This window comes from Chamaea fasciata, unplaced genomic scaffold (genome assembly GCF_029207755.1).
Source record: "Chamaea fasciata isolate MVZ Bird 193981 ecotype frontalis unplaced genomic scaffold, bChaFas1.0.hap1 SCAF_1, whole genome shotgun sequence".
NCBI lineage: Eukaryota > Metazoa > Chordata > Aves > Passeriformes > Sylviidae > Chamaea > Chamaea fasciata.
Genome location: NW_027094086.1, coordinates 150,905,807 through 150,928,138, shown reverse-complemented (window position 1 = coordinate 150,928,138; position 22,332 = coordinate 150,905,807). Strand labels below are relative to the sequence as shown.

Here is a 22,332-nt window from a genome sequence, read left to right as displayed (position 1 = left end):
GTAATTATGGGATGATAAACAAAACAAAACAAAACAAAAAATCCTCTTTAATGGCCACCTAAGTGTGTGTAGAGCAGGAATCTGGGCCCGTTGGTAGAGACAGAATTACCCCAGGTGCAAGTCCCAGGCTGCAGAGCAAACACCCAGTAATTAAGTTTGCCGACATGGTGTAACTTGTCTGAATAATTTTTGGTAAAAGACCACAAACTCCACTGTCTCTGTAGGACATGAAAGACTCCAAATAATTCAGAAGGCAAAAGGTATAGAAAAAGAAGGCTTTATTTTCTAAATTTTTGTCACTTTTTATAAGGTGTTCCAATACAAACTTAACATGATTGGGGAATAGCAATGACACCTCTCTAATCCCATTGGTTAAACTAGAGAAGCAGCAAAACACCACTTGGAGAAAGATTGTTTTGAGAAAGGAGAGTTGTTTACCAAGATTGTTTTGATAAAGAGCTTTCTTGAAAAACTTTTCCTTGGGAAAAGGTAGCGGCTGCTAGCAGCCTAAAATTCTATCAGGCCCACACTCCACTGAGCAGCAAAGTGTCCCTTCAAACTCCAGCTTGGGGTCACGCCTTCACCTGTTTCTGCCAGCGCTGAATTTTCAAGGGTAGCACAGGCAGCATTCTACCATGACAAAAAAAAATTCCTGTGTTTCATTTGGCACTGCACGATTCTCTTCAGCTGATGAACAGACTAGGGTCTGCCAAAAGTGGAGCAGAGCTTTACCACCACAGCGCCGCTGCCCTGACCCAGGAGAGGAGAGGAGACCAAGCCATCACCATTGAAGGTACGACCCTTGCCCAGCTCCATACGTACGCCAGCCCATTGCCCTAAAAAACACTGAGGGTCCAGTATCTTTTGCCACCTTATCCATGTTGGTCGTTGGTGTCCGTGTATCTGTACGTCTTCTGGAGATGTGCATGGGCAGAGGGCAGCTCGGCTCTCTGCCCATCATCATCCGTTGATTTCCAAGCCTGGGAAATCAACCTCATATAATGCTCGTGAAGTGCATTATATGAAAAGAAGGAGGAGCAAAATGAAGGGTTGGTCACGCCACCACTCGTGCAAAAAAGAAATGTTGTGCGTTGTTGGAATACTTGAAAATGTGTGTCAGCCGGGCAGAAATGTTACAAGGGCCGCTAAGCAGAGGTGGAGGCATATTGTGATTGTTCCTGAAAGACCACTGAAGGACAATGGGGCATGAACTGACAGCAGGGTGTCCTGAGCAATGGTTAGTTCATCCATTATTTAGGACTATCCAGGGACAATCAGAGAGTCTGCTCCTGGTTTTTTTTCTGCCAGTTTCACCTGGATTGGTAGGGTGATAAGGATTGATTTTACACCCATCCAAAACCGCATCTTTCTTCACAGCTTTTAGTCATCACTGCTGAAAGTTCCCTGCTTTTCCCAGGGATTTCCACAGGGACTGTGTTAGTGCTTGCTGTAAACCCATCACAGCCCAGTTTAAATGGCTACATCTTCCTAGGGAGCATTTCCTGGCACAGGGAATTGGTTCTCTGTGCATCTTGTAAGTGTCCTTGTGTGGCTGAGCGTAAACCAGCCAGTCCCGTCCCTCTGGAACAGTTCCCAGGGGCAGCTCAGGAGATGATACAGCCAAGGGACCACCTTTAATAGGTAAGGGACAGGTCTGGAGGGCAAGAGAGGGGACTGGGATAGGCACAGGCCTTTCCAAGCCAGCAAACCTTGGTGTCACAGGCCTCTCTCAGATGTGGTTGGTGGAGACATGGTCAACAAAAGCCAAAGTTTTGCCAACAGCTCTAGGACCTTCTTTCCTCAGCTTTGGTGTTTCCACAGTGTCTTGTGACAATAACAGGAGTTCAAGTGAGTGTTTGAAAGGGCATAGTTGACATTATCAGCGTCGACTGAGAGGCAACATTCTGACTTGTAAGGCTGCTGGGCAGAAAATGCTGGAGTCTGGAAAAATATCCAGGGATAAATGCTCCTCTACTCATATTTTTTCATCATTTTCTACAGTCCTCTGCTGTTGGCCCTGTTTGAGGCAGGACCCTGGTCTGGCTGGACCTTGGGCCAGCCCTCTGTAGACACAAAATGTTGTGCCATTACAATGAGAGGATTCATCCATAGTAAATTATTAAGATTAGCGTCCTGATCTACGAACTTTCTTGACTTCATTTTAAACACATTTTCCTTTTAGTTCTTTCCCAGAGTCCCATCAAAAAGCATTACAGGGAGGATGGTGTAAGTGTAGAAACGCTGTAATTTTTTCAGCCAAATAAACCTTTAAGTCCTCGAATTCTTTGTCTTCTCTATGCCCCAAAGAGAAAAAAAAAATTATTTGTGTGCAGGATGTAGAGGAACACAAACAAACCCCTGTCAGGGTGGTGTATCTTGATGAAGTTCCCTTCAGGCAGATATTATAAAAGCAAACAAGGGTTGTATAAAATGTTAGGAACATTTTCAGCTCTGGGGATTGCAAATGCGTATGTTCAGTCCCAAATTTCTCATCTGCTGTTATTCCTGAAATCATAAACAAAACAAAACAAAACAAACCCCAAAACTGTGAGCTTGGTTAAAGAAATATAATTGGAATTTTCCTGGAAGCTTCAGAAATGTCATGAAAGAGCTTTGTTCTGTGATGTGCCATTCCTTGAACTTGGTAATAGGGAAGAAAATAGATCCCTGAGTCATCTCCAGGGAGAAACAGAGGGAGAGCTGCTTCAGGCCAGTGGAGAAAATAGGCTCATCCATGGAGCAAGAGGATTGTTGTGAGCAGAATCGCACCAGGGATGAATTTGGCATAACGCACTTGACCGAGGAGGGAATTCCTTGCTTTCTTGAGAATCAATAACCAGCCTTGATCTGCCTGGGGAAAAAAAAAATCAGGTTCATCCGGCAAAGAACTGGAGGATAGGTGGATCTCATGAAGGCTATCTCTTTCCATCCTCACAATCCTTCCTATTTGTGAAAATGGGATTACTTGTAACTTCACCAAGAGGACAACATTACTGCTCTCACGACAGGAATAGATACCATGTCTGCTTCCTGGCTCATGTGCACCCTGGGTCTGGGTTTTACCTGATTTATCTCTGTTCCTGTGAAATGACCATTGTCTGAGTCCCATGAGGCACCCAAGGGGCGACTGTTTTAATTTTTATCCTCCTGCCTTTCTGTACTGTTTATTCTGCTGAAGCAAACCCACAGTTTGGGATAACCGCTAGTCCAGTGGTTTATGAGCCCTGACCCACAGCTGGTGATGGTCCACAGCCCAAGACCATGGGCATCAAAACCAAAATTCTTTGGTTTAAATTCACACAGTGGGAGTTTGCAGGTCCCTTGGATGGACTAAATCCAAAAAAAGGATGGAAACCACTGGACTAAGGGATCCCGTGTGAGCTGAGAACTGCCTTCAGCCACACCTGGTCACTGCACTGAAGTCAATGGAGGGTTGCTTAAAAAAAAAAAAATCCTCTTTCTGTGGATATTGGAAGAATTTGAGACACTTTTTTAAAAGTGTAGCTGAAAGAAGATCCTTCTCTTTGACTTCCAGTTGACTGTGTCTGCTTTGCACCTTGCTGCTTAACCTGCACACGGCACACCTGGGCTGATGTGCTCTGGCATGCTCTGGTGTGATTTATCCATCCAGGCTCACTAACTTGATTATTTGTTAAGGAAAGCAAAGCCCAGTGCCTTGGAAAGGTGTTGAATTTCCATAAGGGTGGGCAGGTCAGGACCTAGAAAGAGACAAGGGGAGGAGTCAGGTACAGGAGTGGAGATAAAGCCATAAATAAAAACTCCCGAAGCAGCTACAGCCAGGAAACAAAAATTCCTTCCCAGATTTGCCTCAGATTTCATGCAGAGCCTTGGGAAGGTTCTGCAGTTGCCTTGTAGCAGCCACCTTGTTAAAAATCAGCAAAATTCTTTGAAGTTCTTACAAGGAAAATTTAAAGCACAGAGGAGCGTGAGATCTCTTAGTGTTACTGAAGAAATCGGGCACAGGAGTTTGTCCCCTGACCATTTTGGTGCTCCCTGGTTAGGGTGATGATTAGGGTATTTACCTCATTATTTTTATTCTCTTACCACCATGGTTTAGTCTCATTTTTGGGCACACCAAAGGGTTTTCAATGAAAATTCAGGAGAGCCCCATCTGCCTTTGCAGCCACATCGGCCACTGCAGGAGTGGAGTCTTTTGGTGGTTTGGGTTTGGAGGTTTTTGTTTGTTTGTTTAGGTTTTGGTGGAGTATTTTTAAAAGAGATCCCAAAACACTTGCATTTCATTCATAAAATTAAAAAAACCTCTTATATTCATGAATTGAGCCACCAACCCTGGAGGGATCTCCAAGCTCTGTGGATTTGGCACTTAGGGACAGGGTTTAGTGGTGAAGGTGACAGTGCTGGCTTAGCAGTTGGATTCAATGACCTTAAGGGCCTTTTCTAACCTCAGTGATTGCAAGAATTCCTCATTTTAGGATCAGTTTTAGCAGTTCTTGTCAGGTTTTGCAGATTAGTCTCCAAAGTGTAGCAGAAGGAAGTGAAAACAGAACAGTGCTCCTCTGGTTCCTGTCAGCAGCCTGAACTGGGCAGCAAAATTAGGTTTAAGCTTCTGTGAGTGGAGAAAAGAGACTTAAAAATTGTAATAAAGGCCATAAAAACCCTTCCATCCATTCAGAGCAAGGAGAACTCACTTATCCTCAGTGTTCCATCACTTGTAAGCCACTGTTTTAATATATTAACCAAAGAGATGTCTGGTCCTACAAAAGCACTGGCTGTCCCTAATGCTTACAGCTTTTAACCTGCTTATCAGGGGCTCCCTGCTTTGCAAAGCTGTTTGCCTAAAATGCTCTTGAAAAGTTGAAATGATAAATCCGGTGCTAAAAACGGATGCAGAATATTTTCCTCTCGGGGAAAAACAACAAGAAAAAAAAAAAAAAAAGGAAAAAAAAAAGAGAAAAGAAACCCAAATTCTCTCATCCTACTTTCGTGTGGTTCTATCCTTCAATATAGGATTGCTCAAATCCTCCCTCACGCCTCGGACAGCACATATACAATTTATTAAATGCCATTTTCACCTTTCTCATCCTAGGCCTCCTGAACTTTTGAATATTGAATCTCTTTGACATCCACTACAAATAGAAATATCACAGTTGGTGTCATTTGGGAGAACTGCAAGAACAGAAATTAATAGAGCAACCATTAAAGAGACTTTTTCTTACAGACTTTGTGAGATTTCATTTAATTTATTCAACTATTTAGTTTATATTATTTAATTCTCATCTAAATACACTTGCAGCTAAAAAAATTGTAGAAAACACCTATTTTCAAGTGTCTAATCCAATTAATTAAAACATTTCCATCAGAACATCAGTATTTTTACTCATATGCTTGCTACATATGAATTACTGTCATTGTATTATTTAATGAGATGTTCTAAAAGTTATTTGAAAATTGCAGAATAGTGATTTAAAAATTCAGTGAAAATCTCTAACCTGAGCGCAGTAAATTGTTTGAGCACTCAGTTCATCTGCCATCACTGCAATATTATAATTCCACCATTTAAAACAAGGTTTGAGTCATTAAAAAAAAAAAAAATTAGGGGTAGGTAAATGGTTTTATTATAATTGTATCCAGGTATAAATATTTGAAAATAATTTTGCTCTTTACTTACCCAGTTAGTGTAAACTCAAATTTCCAAACAGATTTTGTTTAAACTCACCCAGTTCTGCAGTAACTCCTTTGAATCTCTGGGAAATGATTCCAGATTTTTACAGGCGTAAACAAGACAAGGCTCTGCAAAAGAAACATGAGCTCTAGGTCAGATAATAACATTAATATTTGCACAAAATTCTTTTTCATTATGGTTAAATTCATGTTCTTACCTGAGGCGGGGAAGAGCTCTTGGAAGTGAAGTGGAAGGAAAATTAGGTTAAAGTACTCCATTTAATATTGAAAATGTATTTTTAATTTTCAGTCAATGCAGGTTTGGGGGCATCATTGAAAACATCAGCACTAATCATCAGTAATTTAACAAATAATATAGACACTCCAGATTCCCTGGGCAAGAACTGTTTGTGATTTTATAGATATTTTTAAGTAGCAGTTCACTTAAATTGCACTGACTGAAAATTACCAGAGCTTATTTATTATAGGCTGGCTGGAAAATTGAAAACCAATTGCTGGAGATTAAATTATGGTTTGTTTTTTTTTAGATATTTTGCTAATTTATTAAATTAAAAGTGGGGCTTGGTGATGGTTTTTTTCCTAGATCTCAAATAGGTTCAGCAGTTCAGAGTGTGCTCAAAGCAATGTGGTTCAAAGAGTGCCTAAATTTTATTCCAGTGGATAGGATGGGATGGGAAACCAGCTGAAAATCTCAGTCAGTTCTTCAAATGGTATCTTTCTACTTTTTTAGAAATGTCAGTTTTAAGAAACATTTGCATTACCATGAAATAATAACTTTTGATCTTGATATGCATCAACAGCTTCCAGTTGGTTATGGGAAAAGGGTGAGGAAAAATTGCAAATTAGAGGAATAAAAAAAAAAAGAAAGAAAAAAAAAAGAGAGAGAGGGAGCAGACACAGGGCCCTCCTGAGTTTGCTAGGATTTGGGGGTTTTTGATGCAGATTCTCTCTATTGATGATAATGACATTAATTTTCATATTTATCAGCTTGGATTTTGCATCCAGTCCACAAAAGTTTGGCCACAACCCAGTGTTTGGGGGAACTCTTTTTTTTTCTAGGAAGTGAAATCACAGTTTAAAGAATTTCAGCTCTCCAGGATTTTCCAGATTGAGGCATTTTCAGGTTTCTGACACCATCACTACATTATTATAGGATAAAGAAAATTTAAATAAGGACCTTGTTTTCTAGCTTTGACCTACCAAACAAAAACGGTAGAATAAACAGGTTTTGCCAAATTGTTCTCCACAAAATATTTAATTTCAAAGCCAAATGATCAGAGAGCATTCTGGATTCTCATTCCTGGTCAGAAACACTAAAGTCAATGCTGGAAATAACCACAGAAAGCATGGATGGGATGGTACAGTTGGTTATTTTTCAATCCAGTTTATGTTGATGAACTGAGCAGAGATAATTTCATCATTTCAGCTTTTGCCTTTCTTTAACCCCATGCTGTTCATACTGTTCTCTTTGTAGTCACTGAACAAGAGACTAAAGTGCCCAAGAAAACCATCATCATGTAAGTGCTGATTTTTTTTTTTTTCATTTTTTTGGGTAACATTTGTGGGTTTTTTTGCCTTGCTGCCTCTGCATGATCCAATAACAAGCTTGTGTTCACTGGCTATGCAAGTGTGTTCATTCCCAGCCCAGCAGATCCCATGGAATTCTGTGCCCTGTGAAGTGATCACCTTAAAAAAAAAGTCCTTCTGTTCTTTTCCAAGACTAGCAGCACTGGTGTTAGACGCAGCCTGAGGCAGTTGTTTTATGATATTACAAAGAAAAATATTCCCCCGAATGCTGATAGAGTTGCACAAGGGTTCAGGAAGGTGGAGTCTGACTCTCAGTGTTGAATGAAACCAGCTTTGAAAACCGTCTACCTGAAAATATCCACCAATTTAACAAATATCTCAGAGCTTAGAGTGATTTCTTCTGGCTTTATTTTAAATGTTTTCAGGAGAGCCTTGTATGATGAAGCAGAAGGAAGATGAATACTTTTATCCCCTTCTATATTTCTAATATAAATAATTGATTTGGTCTTTTTAGATACTTTGAGCCTGGTTTATACTGAATGCCTGTAAAATACAAAGATTAGTTACTACAAAAGGCAGTATTTTCTCAGTTATACATAGCTTAGAAGCCATGCATCCATTGAAATCTTAATTTATCTTCTTAAGTGCTATAGAGAAATACTTAATAAAATTGTTCCACGTGCTGGAAGGGGGACACTGGCCTGTGACAGGATTTCAGAGCAGCTCCAACCATGCCCTGATGAGGGCAGGAAGTAGTTAAGCAATGGATATTTTTGGGGAAATGCCTTCCCTCAATAGCTGCACTATTGCTAAAATCAGCCCTTGACTTGGACATGAGTCTTAAGTGGAGGTATTTTGATTTTTTTTAACTTTTAAAAAATTATTTTTAAATGTAATTTTTAAAAAAAATTTAAATTATTTTTAATTAAAAATAATTAATTTTAATTTTTTAAAATTGCAACAAAAGGATGGTTCAAAGTTGTTTACCCTTTATCCCTTTAAGTGTTTTCTGTGAGGATTATTCCTTTAGATCCATGCACTTGGCCCTTTTGGAGGCAGTGGTTTATAAGTTGTCCCCCTTCCCAATAGTTGCACATAAGCTCAGTTAAATTCCCAGCAATTAGACCTTTTTCACCCTGCAAAAAAAACAGAAAATAAAGTGGTTTTACCTATACTGCCTCAAGAACCAGGATTCAGACTAGGGCAACTGAACAGAGAGTTATTTTATTATATCTCGTTCAGAAATATCCCAAGAAAGTTGTGAGCAGGAGGGAATCTTAGAGCCAGACCACACTTAAAACTTGGTAAATCGAATTTATCCACAGCTCTGTGCCTGTATCTGGAGCAGCAGCATCAATACTGGTGGATTAAATAATATTAATTAAAAGAAAATACCATCAGTTTAGCTGATTTCTAAATTTCTGAGATCTAAATTTCATAGGACAGCTCCAGAAGGGAATCCGAAATCAAGGGCTGCAGCCTCTAAGGAGTTTGGTAAATTTAGAGGTGGGATCCCAGGCAGAAATTCCCCTCCTTTTATGGTCATGAACTTTAAAGTAGAGTGGACCTCAACTGAAATTGGGATAGTGATGGGAAAAAGTTTGGGAATAATTTTGTAAGGGCAGATTCCAACACTTAATCTCTAGCAAGCTGATGAACAGAAGCAGCTTAAAAACCAGTGGCAGAAAAAAACAGGTAATTGAGAGATGGGATTGAACAATGTCCATATGTACAAATCCCAGACCCCCAAAAACCCATTTTAATTTTGCAACATAGATTGAAGTCTACTGCAAGCACCCAAGGATTCATTCTCCTCCAAAATGATTTAGTTTTGTGTAATTCAGAAAGGTACCATAGGCAGTAGGAAGGCTCTGCACAGACCTTAAAGGTCTACAGAGAAACTGCAGAAAACTTAGGGAAAAGAGTAAATCAGTGGAAATGAGCAGTAGAAGAGTGTGCTCTGCAAAGAAATAAATCTCCTGTAGCTAATGCAGTCCTGAACTGCACCATGTCCTCAAAGGGAGAGATTGATGGTGTCAACAAATCCAATCTCCAGAGGAGAAGGAAGTACAAGTTTTCAAAAATACAATCAGAAGAAGAGAAAGGCTGCAATAAACCCAAGAGGATTTAGTCTTCCATGATGGCTATAAAAAGGTTCTCCATTCTCAAGGGCAAAATGAGAACAGAGATGAAGAGCAGAGGGGGTGACCTTCAGCCCCACGAGGCTGTGACTGGAGGATGGTGAGGGGGAAGAGAGGAATTAAAAAGCTGCTGTCTCCATTCTTAATCTCAGTTCAGGCCACTGTTTGACCCTTCAGTTAATTCTTTGGTTTTAACCCCATTCCTTGGAGGTGGGGACAGAATCTCAACACAGAAACAAAATGAGCTTTTCCTGTGATTTCCACTGGAGCAGATGTGGAGCTTTGGCTTCCTTGTGCTTGCCAGGAAAACACTGCCAGAAATCTATTTACCTGAAAGTTTTTCTGTGTAAGAAACAGCACAGAAAAACCTGCAGGAAAAACTACATGCTAAGTCTATAAATAAGGAGTACTGAAGCCTGAGTTTAGGCCTTGAATTATAATTTTAGGACTTTTAATGATAATTTAATTTTAGGACTTTTAATGATAATTTAGTCCAACCCCTTGTTGTGAGCAGGGACAATTTCACCTTATCAGGCTACTCAGAACCCCATCCAGCCTGACCTTGAATGTTTCCAGGGATGAGGCATCTACCACCAGCCCAAATTCAGTCAAAAAATCTAAAGTAAAGCCAGCAGAAACACTCTGAGAAATCATCATAATGCATCCCAATTTGGCTTGGTATTCCTGTGTCTATTGGAGGCAGCAGTGTCAGGCTGTGTCTGCACTAGTGGTATTATGAAGAGTAAAAACAAATTCATTTTGGCAAAGATGACTTGTAGAGATGTTCTAACTTTCTTTTCCTGGTGATCTCCACATTTAAGCATTAATTCATTTCAATGTCAGTGTTCTGCACGAGGAAATGCAGATCTCTGGTCTCAAAAGAGGCTGTAATAAAAAAAAAAAAAAAAGGAGATACATTACATTAATTAAATATTGTTAAGATGCTCACCCTACAACAATAAAGAGCATTTAGCCATTGAGGTGGATGGAATTAGGATTTTAGCCAAGGATACTCAGGAAAAAGTTAAAGTCTTTGAGTGTTTAAAATTTTGGAGGGTCCAGAGTAGCACAGTAGGTGATCAACACAAGCACATGAAATACAGCAGCACCCAGCAGAGCATCTCTCGGCTGGACAGGGATAAATATTTGAAAATAATTTTGCTCTTTACTTACCCAGTTAGTGTAAACACAAATTTCCAAACAGATTTTGTTTAAACTCACCCAGTTCTGCAGTAACTCCTTTGAATCTCTGGGAAATAATTCCAGATTTTTACAGGCATAAACAAGACAAGGCTCTGCGAAAGAAACATGAGCTCTAGGTCAGATAATAACATTAATATTTGCACAAAATTCTTTTTCATTATGGTCAAATTTGTGGTTTTCACCTGAGGCAGGGAAGGCCTCTTGAAAGTGAAGTGGAAGGAAAATTAGGTTAAAGTATTCCATTTAATATTGTAAATGTATTTTTAATTTTCAGTCAATGCAGGTTTGGGGGGAGGTCAATAAGGTTGGGAGGTTTAATAAGGAAGTTAATGGAGCTGGGCTTTTCCCTGGGGAAAAGGGCACTGGGGTTTTCCCCGGGGAAAAGGACACAGGGGTTTTCCCTGGATCAGGAGGCAGAGACGGGCATGTGGGTGTGTGTTCTGCGTGTGTGCCCCTCCCAAAACAACTGCTCCCCCAAAAGCTGGAATACTCACCCAAACTAACCCCACGTGGTGCCCTGGCCAACCACAGCATGTGCTGGTGTAGTGTGGCTCCCCGAAAAGTCTCGTCCTCCCCGCCAACTCCACCCCTTTTTGCCGTCAGAGAGGAGACCATAACCACAGTGGTGAAGAGCCCAAGACAAAGGGGAAGGGTTTCTCCTGCACGTTCTCCTTCGGGTCATTCTCCTTCTCGCTCCCCGCGGGCCGAGCCGGTTCCGGAGCCGGTTTATGTCTCCAAGATCAGGCAGCCTGTCCACAGACATGACCAGGAGGCAGCACCAAAGTCTGCTGCTGTTCCCAGGCTTTATGTCACAGAGCACGAGGAGATGCAAGGGGCAGTGGCGAGGGACGTCGTTGTGGAGAGCACAGTGGAAGAGAAAAAGCCCAAATGGGTCGAAGTGGAAGAAATAATTGAATTCAAGGTGAAAAAATCACCAAAGCCCACAAGGAAAAGAGGTTCTTCCCCAGCAAAACAAGAAAAAGATGACCCAGGGGTGTTAACGTTCACTTTTCCCAGCTCAAGGCCAAAGCACTCCCCAGAAGATGATCCAAACACAAACAATTCCAACAATAAATTGGTGGAACAGTCAAAATCTCTGCCAAATGAGGGTCTCTCTGAAAGTGACATACAGCCTCTGGTGTATACGACTGAGCAGGAAGGACCTCAAGTCAGCAGCGAAGAGAGAAACTCTCCCTGTGGGTCTGAACAATTAGGAAGTGATTCATTCATGGATTATGGAACTGAAGGAAAGAGCTGCCCACAGGAACCACGTGCTGACTGCGGGTCAGAGGCCACCTCCCCTCTGCTTGCCTGCGGGGGTGAGCCTTTGGTGTTCAGTTTTGGGACAGCTGCTGGACACCAGCACGAAGTTCTGTTCTCCCCAGCGAGTCCAGAGGACAAGGAAGGGGTTGATGAAGTGGATGTATCTTGGCCTGTTGGACAGGAGGTACCCGAAGTAATACAGGATATCCTTCCCGAAGAAGACACCGTCATAGTGGATGAGCCAGAGGAGCTACACACGGACGACATCAGCACCCGGGACCGCAAGATTTTAACCCACAACGGCAAACCCTTAACTCTGGAGGACCTGGAGGATTACGTCCCTCAAGAAGGCGAGACCTACAGGAGCGGGGATCAGAAGCAGGCGGCGGAGAAGCCCTGCGAGATCTCCGTGCTGCAGACGGAGATCAACGAGCCCACCATCGGCAAGCCGGTGCTGCTGAACCTGGTCAGGCCCATGGTGCCCCAGCCCAGGCAGAGGTTCTTCAGCCAGTACGAGGAGCACGTCCCCAGGGGAGTGTTTGTGTCAGCCTCCCGGGTGGGGCCCTCCAACATCTCCTTCCGCGTGAGCGGAGAGCCGCGCGCGGCTCCTCCCGGCCCCTCCTTCACCGTGAGGCCCTCGTTCTGCACCGAGGTCCAGCGCTCGGCGGACAGCGGGCAGCCCAGCTTCAAAACTGAAGTTTCCACCAGGACCCTCAGCTACGGGACTGTTGGCGAGCCTGTCACCTTGCACATCAGCACAGAAGACCTCTCTCAGAGCTGAGCAGGCACAAGCATAATTTTTAACGCCAAAGAAAGCAGCTTTATTTTAAAAAATTAATAATCAAAATTGTTGTAGGCGAGGGGAATTGGTGGTGAAGATTACGAGGTAGCAAGTACAAGGGAATACCTTAGAGGGAAATGTATTTAAATATGATGTGTCAAGCTTTTCCAGTCTTAAAGGGAACAGTCTGTCAGAACAGTTTGTAACTTAAAAAGCTTTGATCTAGGTGAACATGTATCATTCCATAGCGGGGCAGTGATGGGAGGTTTAGGAAAAGCCTGATTCTTCTACCTATGACAGAAATAGAGATGAAGAAGTGTGTTTTTTGTCCATGAACTTAATAATTGTTTCATGTGCCAGTTTATGGTGTGGCAAGGAGGTGAAAGTATCTAAGCTTTTCAGCATCCTTCAGTAGCCCAGGACAGGGGCTGTCTCCTGTCACCATGTGGGCCCAAAGGTCATGAAGCTTCACTCTGCTTTGACTCTGCTCTACACTTGTGACACCAATTAGCTCTACCAAAATTTCTTCATAAACCTTTCAACACGCACATTCTGGTTGCATTATTTTAATCTTCTGCCATATAATGATATATATATATATTAAATATTACATATACCAAGGATTCAAAGGGCTGCTCAGGCCTTTTGGTTGAAATCCCAGTTTGACTCTAGTCAGTGGTGAGAGTGCCACTGTCATGAGGAAGCAAGCATTTTGTTGTTCTCTTCTGCTTTTAAGTGAAAAAGACTATCTTTTCTAAATGACTGATATTTTCAAATCCACTTCCTAGTTGTCTGATAATGTAGGTGTCATTATTCTGCATTCTAGTGCGGTGGATTTATAAACCATATCTTTTGAAATATAATTTAGTCAACATGCACTGAAAGATTAAAGCGCTGCACAAAACAATTTCTGCATCTGCAATCAAACATTAACAAGTACAAAGGACCACAAATGTGGTCTTTGCCAATAAATATGACTGGATGAGTATTTGTTCTCCTGAACGTGCCAGTGGTGAAACATTCCTGCAAACAGATTGATCCATGATGTCCCTTATATGTGATAAGAGGAATTTACCACTGAGCTATGGCAAAGTAGCAGGAGCACAAAAAAAATTAAAAAAAAAACAAAAGAGAAAAAAGAGCTTTACCATAAATATTCAGTTAAAACATCGATCTGTTCCAAATGTATTGGGCTGCCAGTTGCAATTGCATTGTATTACTGTAACCAGGAAGGTCGAGATGCCTCGAGGAGGAGCTGACTGTGGAGTTCCTCTGGAGCTCTGCAGTGGGAATGCTGCGTGAGGGGGAGGCTGAGATGCACTGAGCACAGCCCATCCCTGCTGGCTTCACCAAAAACGGATGTTGCCCAGACCTCCAACAAGCTGCTCTGAAAAGAGATGAGCTCCCAGCCCCAAATCTTGGTGCCAGTTGGAGTCAGAGCCCTGCACTGGCCCTCTCTGGTGACAGAGATGTGGGGTCAAAAGCCCCCACACCCTGTCCCAGCTGAGCTCTGTAGAAATGTTCAGTAGAAGCTGTTTAAATTTATGGTTTAGGGAAACCAGAACTGCTCAGGCACAGCTGAATTTCTAAGCAGCATGAGGAGAGAGGGTGGAGTGAGTTTCTGCCTTGGGAACGAATGGATGATGTTGGCTCCGTGTTTCCCAGCCAGGTGATATTGAGGAGCTTGTTCTGGAGACTTGGGGCAATATTCCTGCCAACAGGGACTGAATTCACAAAAGGTGCTTGTAGAAAAGTAATTTTTTTTTTCCCTTCTGCAGCTGCACCTTGTGCTGACTAAAATGAACATGTTGATTTCACAGCCTTTCACTTTCAACATCCACTCAGGATGTCGTGTGCACTACCTTCATGATATAGGATGCTTTTCCAGTGGTGAAGGAAATCAAGCTTCCTTTATGGTACTATCCCGTTTTTTATAACATCTCCTTGGTTTATACTGTTTGTTTTATAATGGAGCAATACGATGGATATATATATTAGTGCTTTTTTCATATATTGCACTGTACATTGAAAAGTAACAGACACACAACAGGGAAATGCTTTCAAAGCTAAATATATTTCTTTTATTTTGATCTTGATTCTGATCACAGTTATTCCAGTATCAATCTAGAATAATTCCACAGAAAGAAGTGGAATTGATTCAGATTTATAAAGACACTGCTGAGAAAAGAATTTGCCCTGTGATAGCCTTCAAAAAATGTAATATTCAAACAAAAGATAATGAAGATGTGTAAAGGAACGTGGAGGTTTCCTCCTGTCGTGGTCGACACTCAGGTTTTTCTAAAGAAGCTCTAAGGCTGCACTTCAGATGGTCATAGAAGAAATATTTATACTTTGATTCATTAGCTCAAAGCAATTAACATCTGTTTACATTTTCTTCTGAAATTTAAGCAAAAGAGAATCAATTGAAGGGAATTTTTAAAATCCTATGCAGGGCTTTGTTCAAAAAGTGAAAGGTTTATGAGAAGTTCATTACATATACTTTCAAAATATTTTTCTAGAGGTTAAAAATTATGCTTGTAAGTGATTAAACTGTGTAGATAACTAATGAGATGTGTGGGGATTTATTTCCTGTAGATGAAAAGATTCAGCTGTATGAAAGATTTTAATACAATGAATGTTTTACTGAAATTCCTGGAGGTAAATGGGTATTAATAAAGTGGAAACTTCAGTTTGCTTGAGATACAAAAAAGAAAAAAAAACCACACACACCAAAAAAAGTCAAGTGCAAGATGTGCTGTTAGATGCTGAGTTTAAATCAATAAATGTCTTGCATCAGCTGTCACTGAACTCATTGGGTTTCTGTGTTCTTTGTTACAGCACTTGATATTCCATCAGTTCATCCTCTTCTCCCGCTGGCTTCAGCAGGAGCTGGGTTGCAATCCAAGAATATTAATGCAGTTGGGCTCTGGCTCCTTTTTAATGAACGGTTTCAGGAGTGTTGAAGTGAAAAAAACCCTGGTTTTAGGGACATTTCCAACTCAGGAATCTTGAATGACTCACATCCTCTTGGGTCCTTCTCTGAGACCGAACTGGAGCTGCAAAATATGTGTCAGTCTTGAGTTCCTGGGGATGGGCTGGAGTTGTGGGGTGGAAAGGCTCAAGGCTGAGATTTTAGAGCTGGGAAAGAGGTTTTCCATCACAGGGTGACATCACTGTGGTGTTTGCTAGTTCTCTATATCTTGGGGGATATTAAAAGTTCCTCAGCCTGAACCAAGTGTCCAAGAGAGAGAAGTGGTGTAATGTCCCCTAGGCAGGGTGGATAGTGATGATGCTAGAGCATGGGGTAGACCAGTGATTATAAATAACCTCTGTATCTATATCTATACACCTGTGAATATATTTCCTGACTGTTTCATGCCTTTCCAATCATTTCGCTCATTGGCAACTGCTCAGTTCACAGGACAGCACCATCTGGCAGAAATCACTGCAGGAGCACCAGACAATCGAGGTATTTCTCTAGGAAAATATTTAATGTTTTCCTGCCAGCCCAGTGCTGAGAACACTGATGGGCAGTCCAGGACATCATGTGAGCAAATCTTGCTTTTTTCCATCACGAAATTCAGGCAAGAAATATTTTATCACCATCGTGATAATTGAAAACAAAAATCAAGTGAAATGTCTTCATCCACACGTAGCCATCAACTTTATTTTCTCAGGTCTTCCATGGGAATCAACTTTCTTGAGGCCAGAAAAGGAGCAGAATCAAAACCCCTATGGGACATGCTCATTCATTTCAATGACATTAAACAAGTCAGAGCTGTTTATTCCAAATGCTCTTTTTTTTTTTTTTTCTCAAACCATGTGATGGTTTGAGTTTTCTCTCTTGCTTGGTGAGCAATCACATCATGAATATGATCAGTATCTTAACCTGACCTGCATTTTCTCTGTCTTCATGATTACCTGGGGGCTTCCCTAGGTACCATGCATCCCTTTGTTGTGCCTCTTCAGGATCTGTGGAAGGTTTATCAGGCAGGAGATGGGGTGAGATGAGTTCCTACAGTCTGTGATCCCATCCCATCCTTCTACATCCAAACCCATCAGAAATATTCAGATATTGTGAAGTAGGACAAACACATCACCCTAGAGCAAGGAGTGGTTTTTCTGCCAGACTTTGACGAAAAGGAACAGCCCTCCCTTCATTCCCCTGCCCTTCTCCAGAGTCTCTGACAAGGCTGATTCCTGTTCAATCCTTTTCCTTCCCTGTGAGATAACGTCTTCCTTGCACGTGGGGTCTGTATCAGTGCAATGGGTTCATTCCATTGCTCTTATCCAGTGGTTGATTCTTCCCCCAGGGGGTGCTGGGGCACTGTCCAGGCTCCCCAGGGAATGGCCACAGCCTCAAAACTGCCAGAGCTCCAGAAGTGTTTGGATAAAATCCCAGGAACAGGGTGGGATTGTTGGGGTGACTGTGCAGGGCCAGGAGCTGGACTTGGATGATCCTTGTGAATCCCTTCCCATTGGGAATATTCTGTGATTCTATGATTGACAGACCAACCAATGTCAGGTTAAGCTGGGAGATGGATCCTTTGTTCCACTGTCTGGGAACAGGCCAGGTGTTCACATAGGTGGCACAGTGTCCCCAGCCTGCTGAGATACAACTTTCCAAAGCCTTTTGTGCCAACCTTCTTATTTTAACTCTCAGCTACATTCCCTCTTGCTGGAATAAGCATTTCTTTATGAACTCTTCTCTAGGAGGGGAAAATGATACGGTTGCAGATATTTCCACAGGTTGGATTATGGGACTTTTGTTTTATTTTCTTCTGTTAGAGACAGGATTAAATGCTCAAGAGATGCAGTGTTCGTGTTCAGACTCGGATATTTATTATTTCTTATCTATGTTACAGTCTCACAAACCGTGAGTTCTAGCTAACAAAGTAGAAAATGGCTCTGTCTCTATCTCTTTACAAGGCCTTTTAAGCACAAATTGCCCAATTAAGAAATGACACCTAAATTATTTTTACTTTTAACCCAATAACCAACCACCCGTGGCCCGCAATGTGGATTTTTCTACCCAATTACAAAATACCACCCAGACCCACGGAGAGGAAGGTGAAAATGAAGGACTCACCCTCCGCCCTAAAACCTCCATCTTGCTTTATACATATTACTATATTCTAAATCCTTAAACTCTAAGTTTTCTACCCTGTGATATCACACACTTCTATTCAAACCCCACACTCACAATCCCAGCGCTGTCACTCAATTTTGGGAGCCTTTTCCACGGCCTCAGGTCAAATGCAGTGTTTGCTTGAGGGTCAGTGCCTGCCAGCACAGAAAGCCTAGGATTCTCCGTGACCAGGGTTCCAACACTGGATGGTGCTGCTGTTTTCCCTTTTGCCCTGAAGAGAGAAAAGTTGTTGTTCTTGTCTGTAGGAATGACTCCCCCCCAGCCAGAGACGGAGACTACAGTGCAGGCCTCGCTCCAGCGCGCCGATAAGGAGATCAAGACAGCCCTGAGAAAGCTCATGGACTCGGCGTCCCTGCTGGTGACTCTTCCCCCGGGCATGAGAGCAGATGGTGGCCTCGGCCTTGGCCCTGCTGGGTCTGTCCCTCCAGAGCACCCAGGGGCAGCAGCCGGGCCCTCTGTGCTTGTCCATGAAGCCAGTACCCAAACCCAGACTGCCAGCAGCCACGGTAGGTTGGGCATGAAGGTGGGAGATGTCCCCCTGGGAGTTGAGAGGCAGAAAAATATTGAAGGTGCCAGTAATGATGTTTTTGGTCTGGGCATGAAGGTGGGAGATGTCCCCCTGGGAGCTGAGAGGCATAAAAATACTGAACACTTTTTCAGTGTTCAGTATTTGAACTTTCATTTGGCATGAAGGTGAGTTGTCCCCCCCAGGGAGCTGAGAGGCAGAAAAATATTGAACACGCCAGTAATGATGTTTGTAACCTCATTTTTCTGTGTCGTTGTGTTTTTGAGCAGATTAGGAGAGGGCATCCAGACCCAAAGAAGTGTCAAGGGTGGGCTGGGGTTGAGTTGGATCTAAGTTTGGGGCAGATCTTTGTGGAAGCAGGAGGTGTTCGAAAACCATGTCTGAATAGAGTTTGGTCCATCACCTGCCCAAAATTAAGGGATAAGAGATTTTTTTCCACCTTTGGGCTTTTCCCCTGGTCTTGCTTCAAGTACTTTTGGGAAAGAAGGTGGGGTGAGATCCCTCCTTTACATTCAGAGAAGTCATTTGGGTTTTGATGTGGTCGGGTCGATAAGGGGGTTTGCTTTTATTTTATTGTTTGTTGTAAACAAGCTCAAAATGTCTTTAATATCCTGGACCAAGTGTCAGAGATTCTCCAGGAGTTGGGTGCCTCAAGTTCACCTGCATTTCTCTGACCCTGGAGCCTGGACAGGCTCCTTTGCAGCTTCTGTGTGACTAAAACCAACCGTGTATGTGGCTGTGTCTTTCCAGGAGAACAATTCCTTTGTTTTCCTGTTGTTTTTAAAAAATCATGGATTAGCGACAAGCCTTCCACTCTTCCTCAGCTTCTGCCATAACAATTTGTCTAAGCTGTCTCTGTGTCAAGTCAGAATAACTGCTCTCCACCGCTGTTAACTTAAAGGACAATGCCAAGTAGCCTTCAGCCCTAAAACTACAGATAATTCATTAAAAAATGAATATTCTCACTTAAAACTTAGCAAGAATAAAATCTGTTCATGGAATCAGACGCAAAATAGCAGCATTAAAAAAAATGTCAGGGCTTTAAAACCTTTTTTTTCCCCTTTCTAGTAGGAAATCATTTTTGGAGATAATCCTCTGGTGGAATGGGATGACTCAAAAATCCTAAGTAAAATGGCACCTAGAAGATAATTTCCTCAGTCACAGCTAAAGAGAAAATACATTAATGAATGAAATGGTTTGGCAGGTCTTTCATCTGAGCAACACTGAACATGTTATGGGAATTATTTTAATCAGATGGAGACTTGACACCTCTCTCTATGATCACATGCCTTAAATAAAAAGGAGGTAAAATTTCAATAGTGCTGGTGACAGGAAAGCACAATCCCACAACCTGGGATCTTTGATCCAGTAATGCCTTGAATAACCACGTTTTCCACCCCAATGGAGCTGTTTTATGTGATTTCTAGGAACAGCTGCTCATTTCCAAAACCAGCCAGCACCAAACATCCCTAGAACGCTCCTCAAACTATTCCTGCCTGCTGGGTTGAAGAATCCTCTGGATTTAGCCATTTCTCCTTAAATGAAAAAGGAAATAATGATGCACTTTACCCAACAGTGTAATTCCAATGGTCAATATCAAAAGACAATCAGGAGGTACTCTCGGAATGTGAGATCAAACCAGGTTTTGAAGTTATATCTGATAAAATAATTAATATTAAAAGAAAAAAAAATAACTGAAATGTCCATGAAGCTGCACTATCTTTTGGTTTCATCAAGCCCCAGGTGCCAAACCTTGTTCTGGTGTAGCTTAGAGCTGTACAAGGACGTTTTCCAGTGGAGGTGGAGCAATGTTGATGCTAAAACATCACAGAGGTCCTCTGTAAGTGTCCGTATTATCTCCATATCAATCACATCCTCAGCCAGGACCGGCTTTGACCACCAGTTCACATTGATGTGAGTCTCGCTCATGTCCCTGATGCTGCCTGTGGTCACAGCGAGGAGTTAGGAATTGTTCTAATGCACAGCTGAATGGAAGAATTCATGTGGGCAAAGCTAACACTGGCTTTCCCCGGAATGCATTTCAGTGGTGGACTTGGCAGTGCTGGGCTTGTTTTTAAAGGTCTTTTTTTAATCTGAATGCTCCTAGGATTCTATGATTTTCTCACAGCCATGAGCCAGAACTCAAACACAGCTAAATTCTCTCTTGTAAAGGCTGTGTGAACCCACACTGTCCTTCCAGCTGACCTGTATTTTCCTGCCCTTACCAACTGCCTTTCCCACCTTTGTGTGTATTTCCTTACAGAGCAGCCAGTTTAGCCCAGCCAGCTGAGTGCCACCACTCTGGTGTTGTCCAACCCCTTTGCTTGGTGTGCTCTTTGCAGAAGTGCCAAATTCTCCTCTAACCCTCAGTGGCTGCACCAGCTGAGGTCGGGTGGACCCAGTTCTGGCACGAGGCACACCAGAGATGGCTCCAAAGGTCAGCTCTGGGTTTTGGGTGCGGTTTCATGGGGGGTGTGACTAACTTCCCCAATTTCTGCTGCCAGCCAAAGCACAGAGGCAGGGTCCAGCTGGAGAACCAGGGGTGCCAAAGCCCAGCCCTGCTGCTTCCCAGGAAGAGGAGGCTGCAGGAGATGAAAGTGCTCAGGAACGCACTGTTCCCATCAACAGGTAAACACCCACCTCCATATTTCCAGGTGATACATGTGGATCTATGAATGGGGCAGGCTTTGGTGCAAGAAAAAACAAGTCCTCTGTGGTGGACCTGAACAGTTTCCTGTAGGTTTGTCATTATTTTTAGAATCCTGGTGACAATGCTTTGTCAAAGAAGGGTAAAAAAAGGTTGGAGAGAAATTAATCCCCCCCCCCCCAACCCAAAATTTTTCCTGTATTAATTTTAAGCAAATAACTCATTGTCTGCTGGTTAAATAGGGTGTAATCCTCCACCTTTTGTATGTGGCTTTGCCATGATTTTTTCTCTTGGGTTTCTTGGAAGGACATCACCAGATGCAGGGGCAGGAAGCTGGTACAGGAGAGAAGGAGATGTGGTCTGGGATGTGCACAGTGAAGTTTATATCGAGACCACAGAAAGAACTCGTGTGTATAAGACTGAGGAGAAGACTCCAGCAAGTAAGACCAAACCCTGTTTCACTTTCCCAATCCCATGTTTGTCACTGTCTTCTCTTTTTGGTAACAACTCCTGACTGATTTTTTTTAATATTCCAATTTTTTTTTGAGTGGTAACTATTTATTAAACAAGTAATAGGTAAGTGTGAAGAAAAGAAACCTAAAAGTAATGCCAGCATGAAGAACCCCAAATATATTGCTGTTGTATCTCTTGATTTGACTTTAAACTACTGTTACATCCTAAATGGCCTGTCCTATAAATCCCACTGAGTAACTCCACCTCTGTCAGCACGCTGGAAAAGAAGTTCCAGTGCTGTGCATGCAGCAAATGCTCTTTTCCCACCAGGTCCTCCCTACATGCAAGTGACAATAGAGGATGTGCAGGTGAACTCTGGGGAACGTGCCAAGTTCCAGGCAGTCATTGAAGGAACCCCTCAGCCCACAGTTTTGTGGTTTAAGGTGAGTGCAGACTCTTCTCTGGCTGAGAGTGAGGACCATGGGAGGGGCTGTAGTGCACTATTCCACAGGGAATTCCTCCCACACCTTTCCTACTGATTCTGGATCATGTCTGAGGCGTTTGTGGAACCTGATGTTCTCACTGAACCACCATCTGTGCATCCTGCCCTGGGTTGTCACCGTGTCACCCTGGATGCTTTTGCAGAGAGGGAAACCAAGATGATTTGGGGGACTAAAAGGAGCAGGAAGAGAATTTGCTTCCACCTGATTGCCATTGAGATGTGTGCTGGAGTTTAGGGGGGCAGGAATGGGATTGAGTGATTTATAACAATTGTCATGGTGACCCCCAGGCTCTGTATCTTTCCTGCAACTACTTGGTAAAATCAGTGTGACTAAGGACAATGAATATCCCATAAAAAGGAGAGAAATTATTTGTTATACCTTAGAATACTGTTGTCATATCTTGCTAGAGCCTCCCTTCCAGGCTGAAGAGCCCAAATCTGCTGTCAATCCTCATCCAGAAGCTCTTACAGAGGAC

At 42.5% G+C, this 22,332-nt stretch overlaps 1 protein-coding gene across 2 annotated transcripts in view; it reads left to right on the top strand.

Moving 5' to 3' along the window:
- OBSCN (obscurin, cytoskeletal calmodulin and titin-interacting RhoGEF) overlaps window positions 1–22,332 on the top strand; it is a 182,848-nt gene that overhangs the window by 135,220 nt on the left and 25,296 nt on the right. For both annotated transcript variants that reach the window (XM_066201918.1, XM_066201928.1), the window contains 5 exons: window positions 688–793; window positions 17,974–18,234; window positions 20,759–20,882; window positions 21,208–21,341; window positions 21,685–21,797. In XM_066201918.1, the coding sequence (XP_066058015.1) occupies window positions 688–793; window positions 17,974–18,234; window positions 20,759–20,882; window positions 21,208–21,341; window positions 21,685–21,797 (738 nt within the window). The remainder of the gene's footprint in view (window positions 1–687; window positions 794–17,973; window positions 18,235–20,758; window positions 20,883–21,207; window positions 21,342–21,684; window positions 21,798–22,332) is intronic.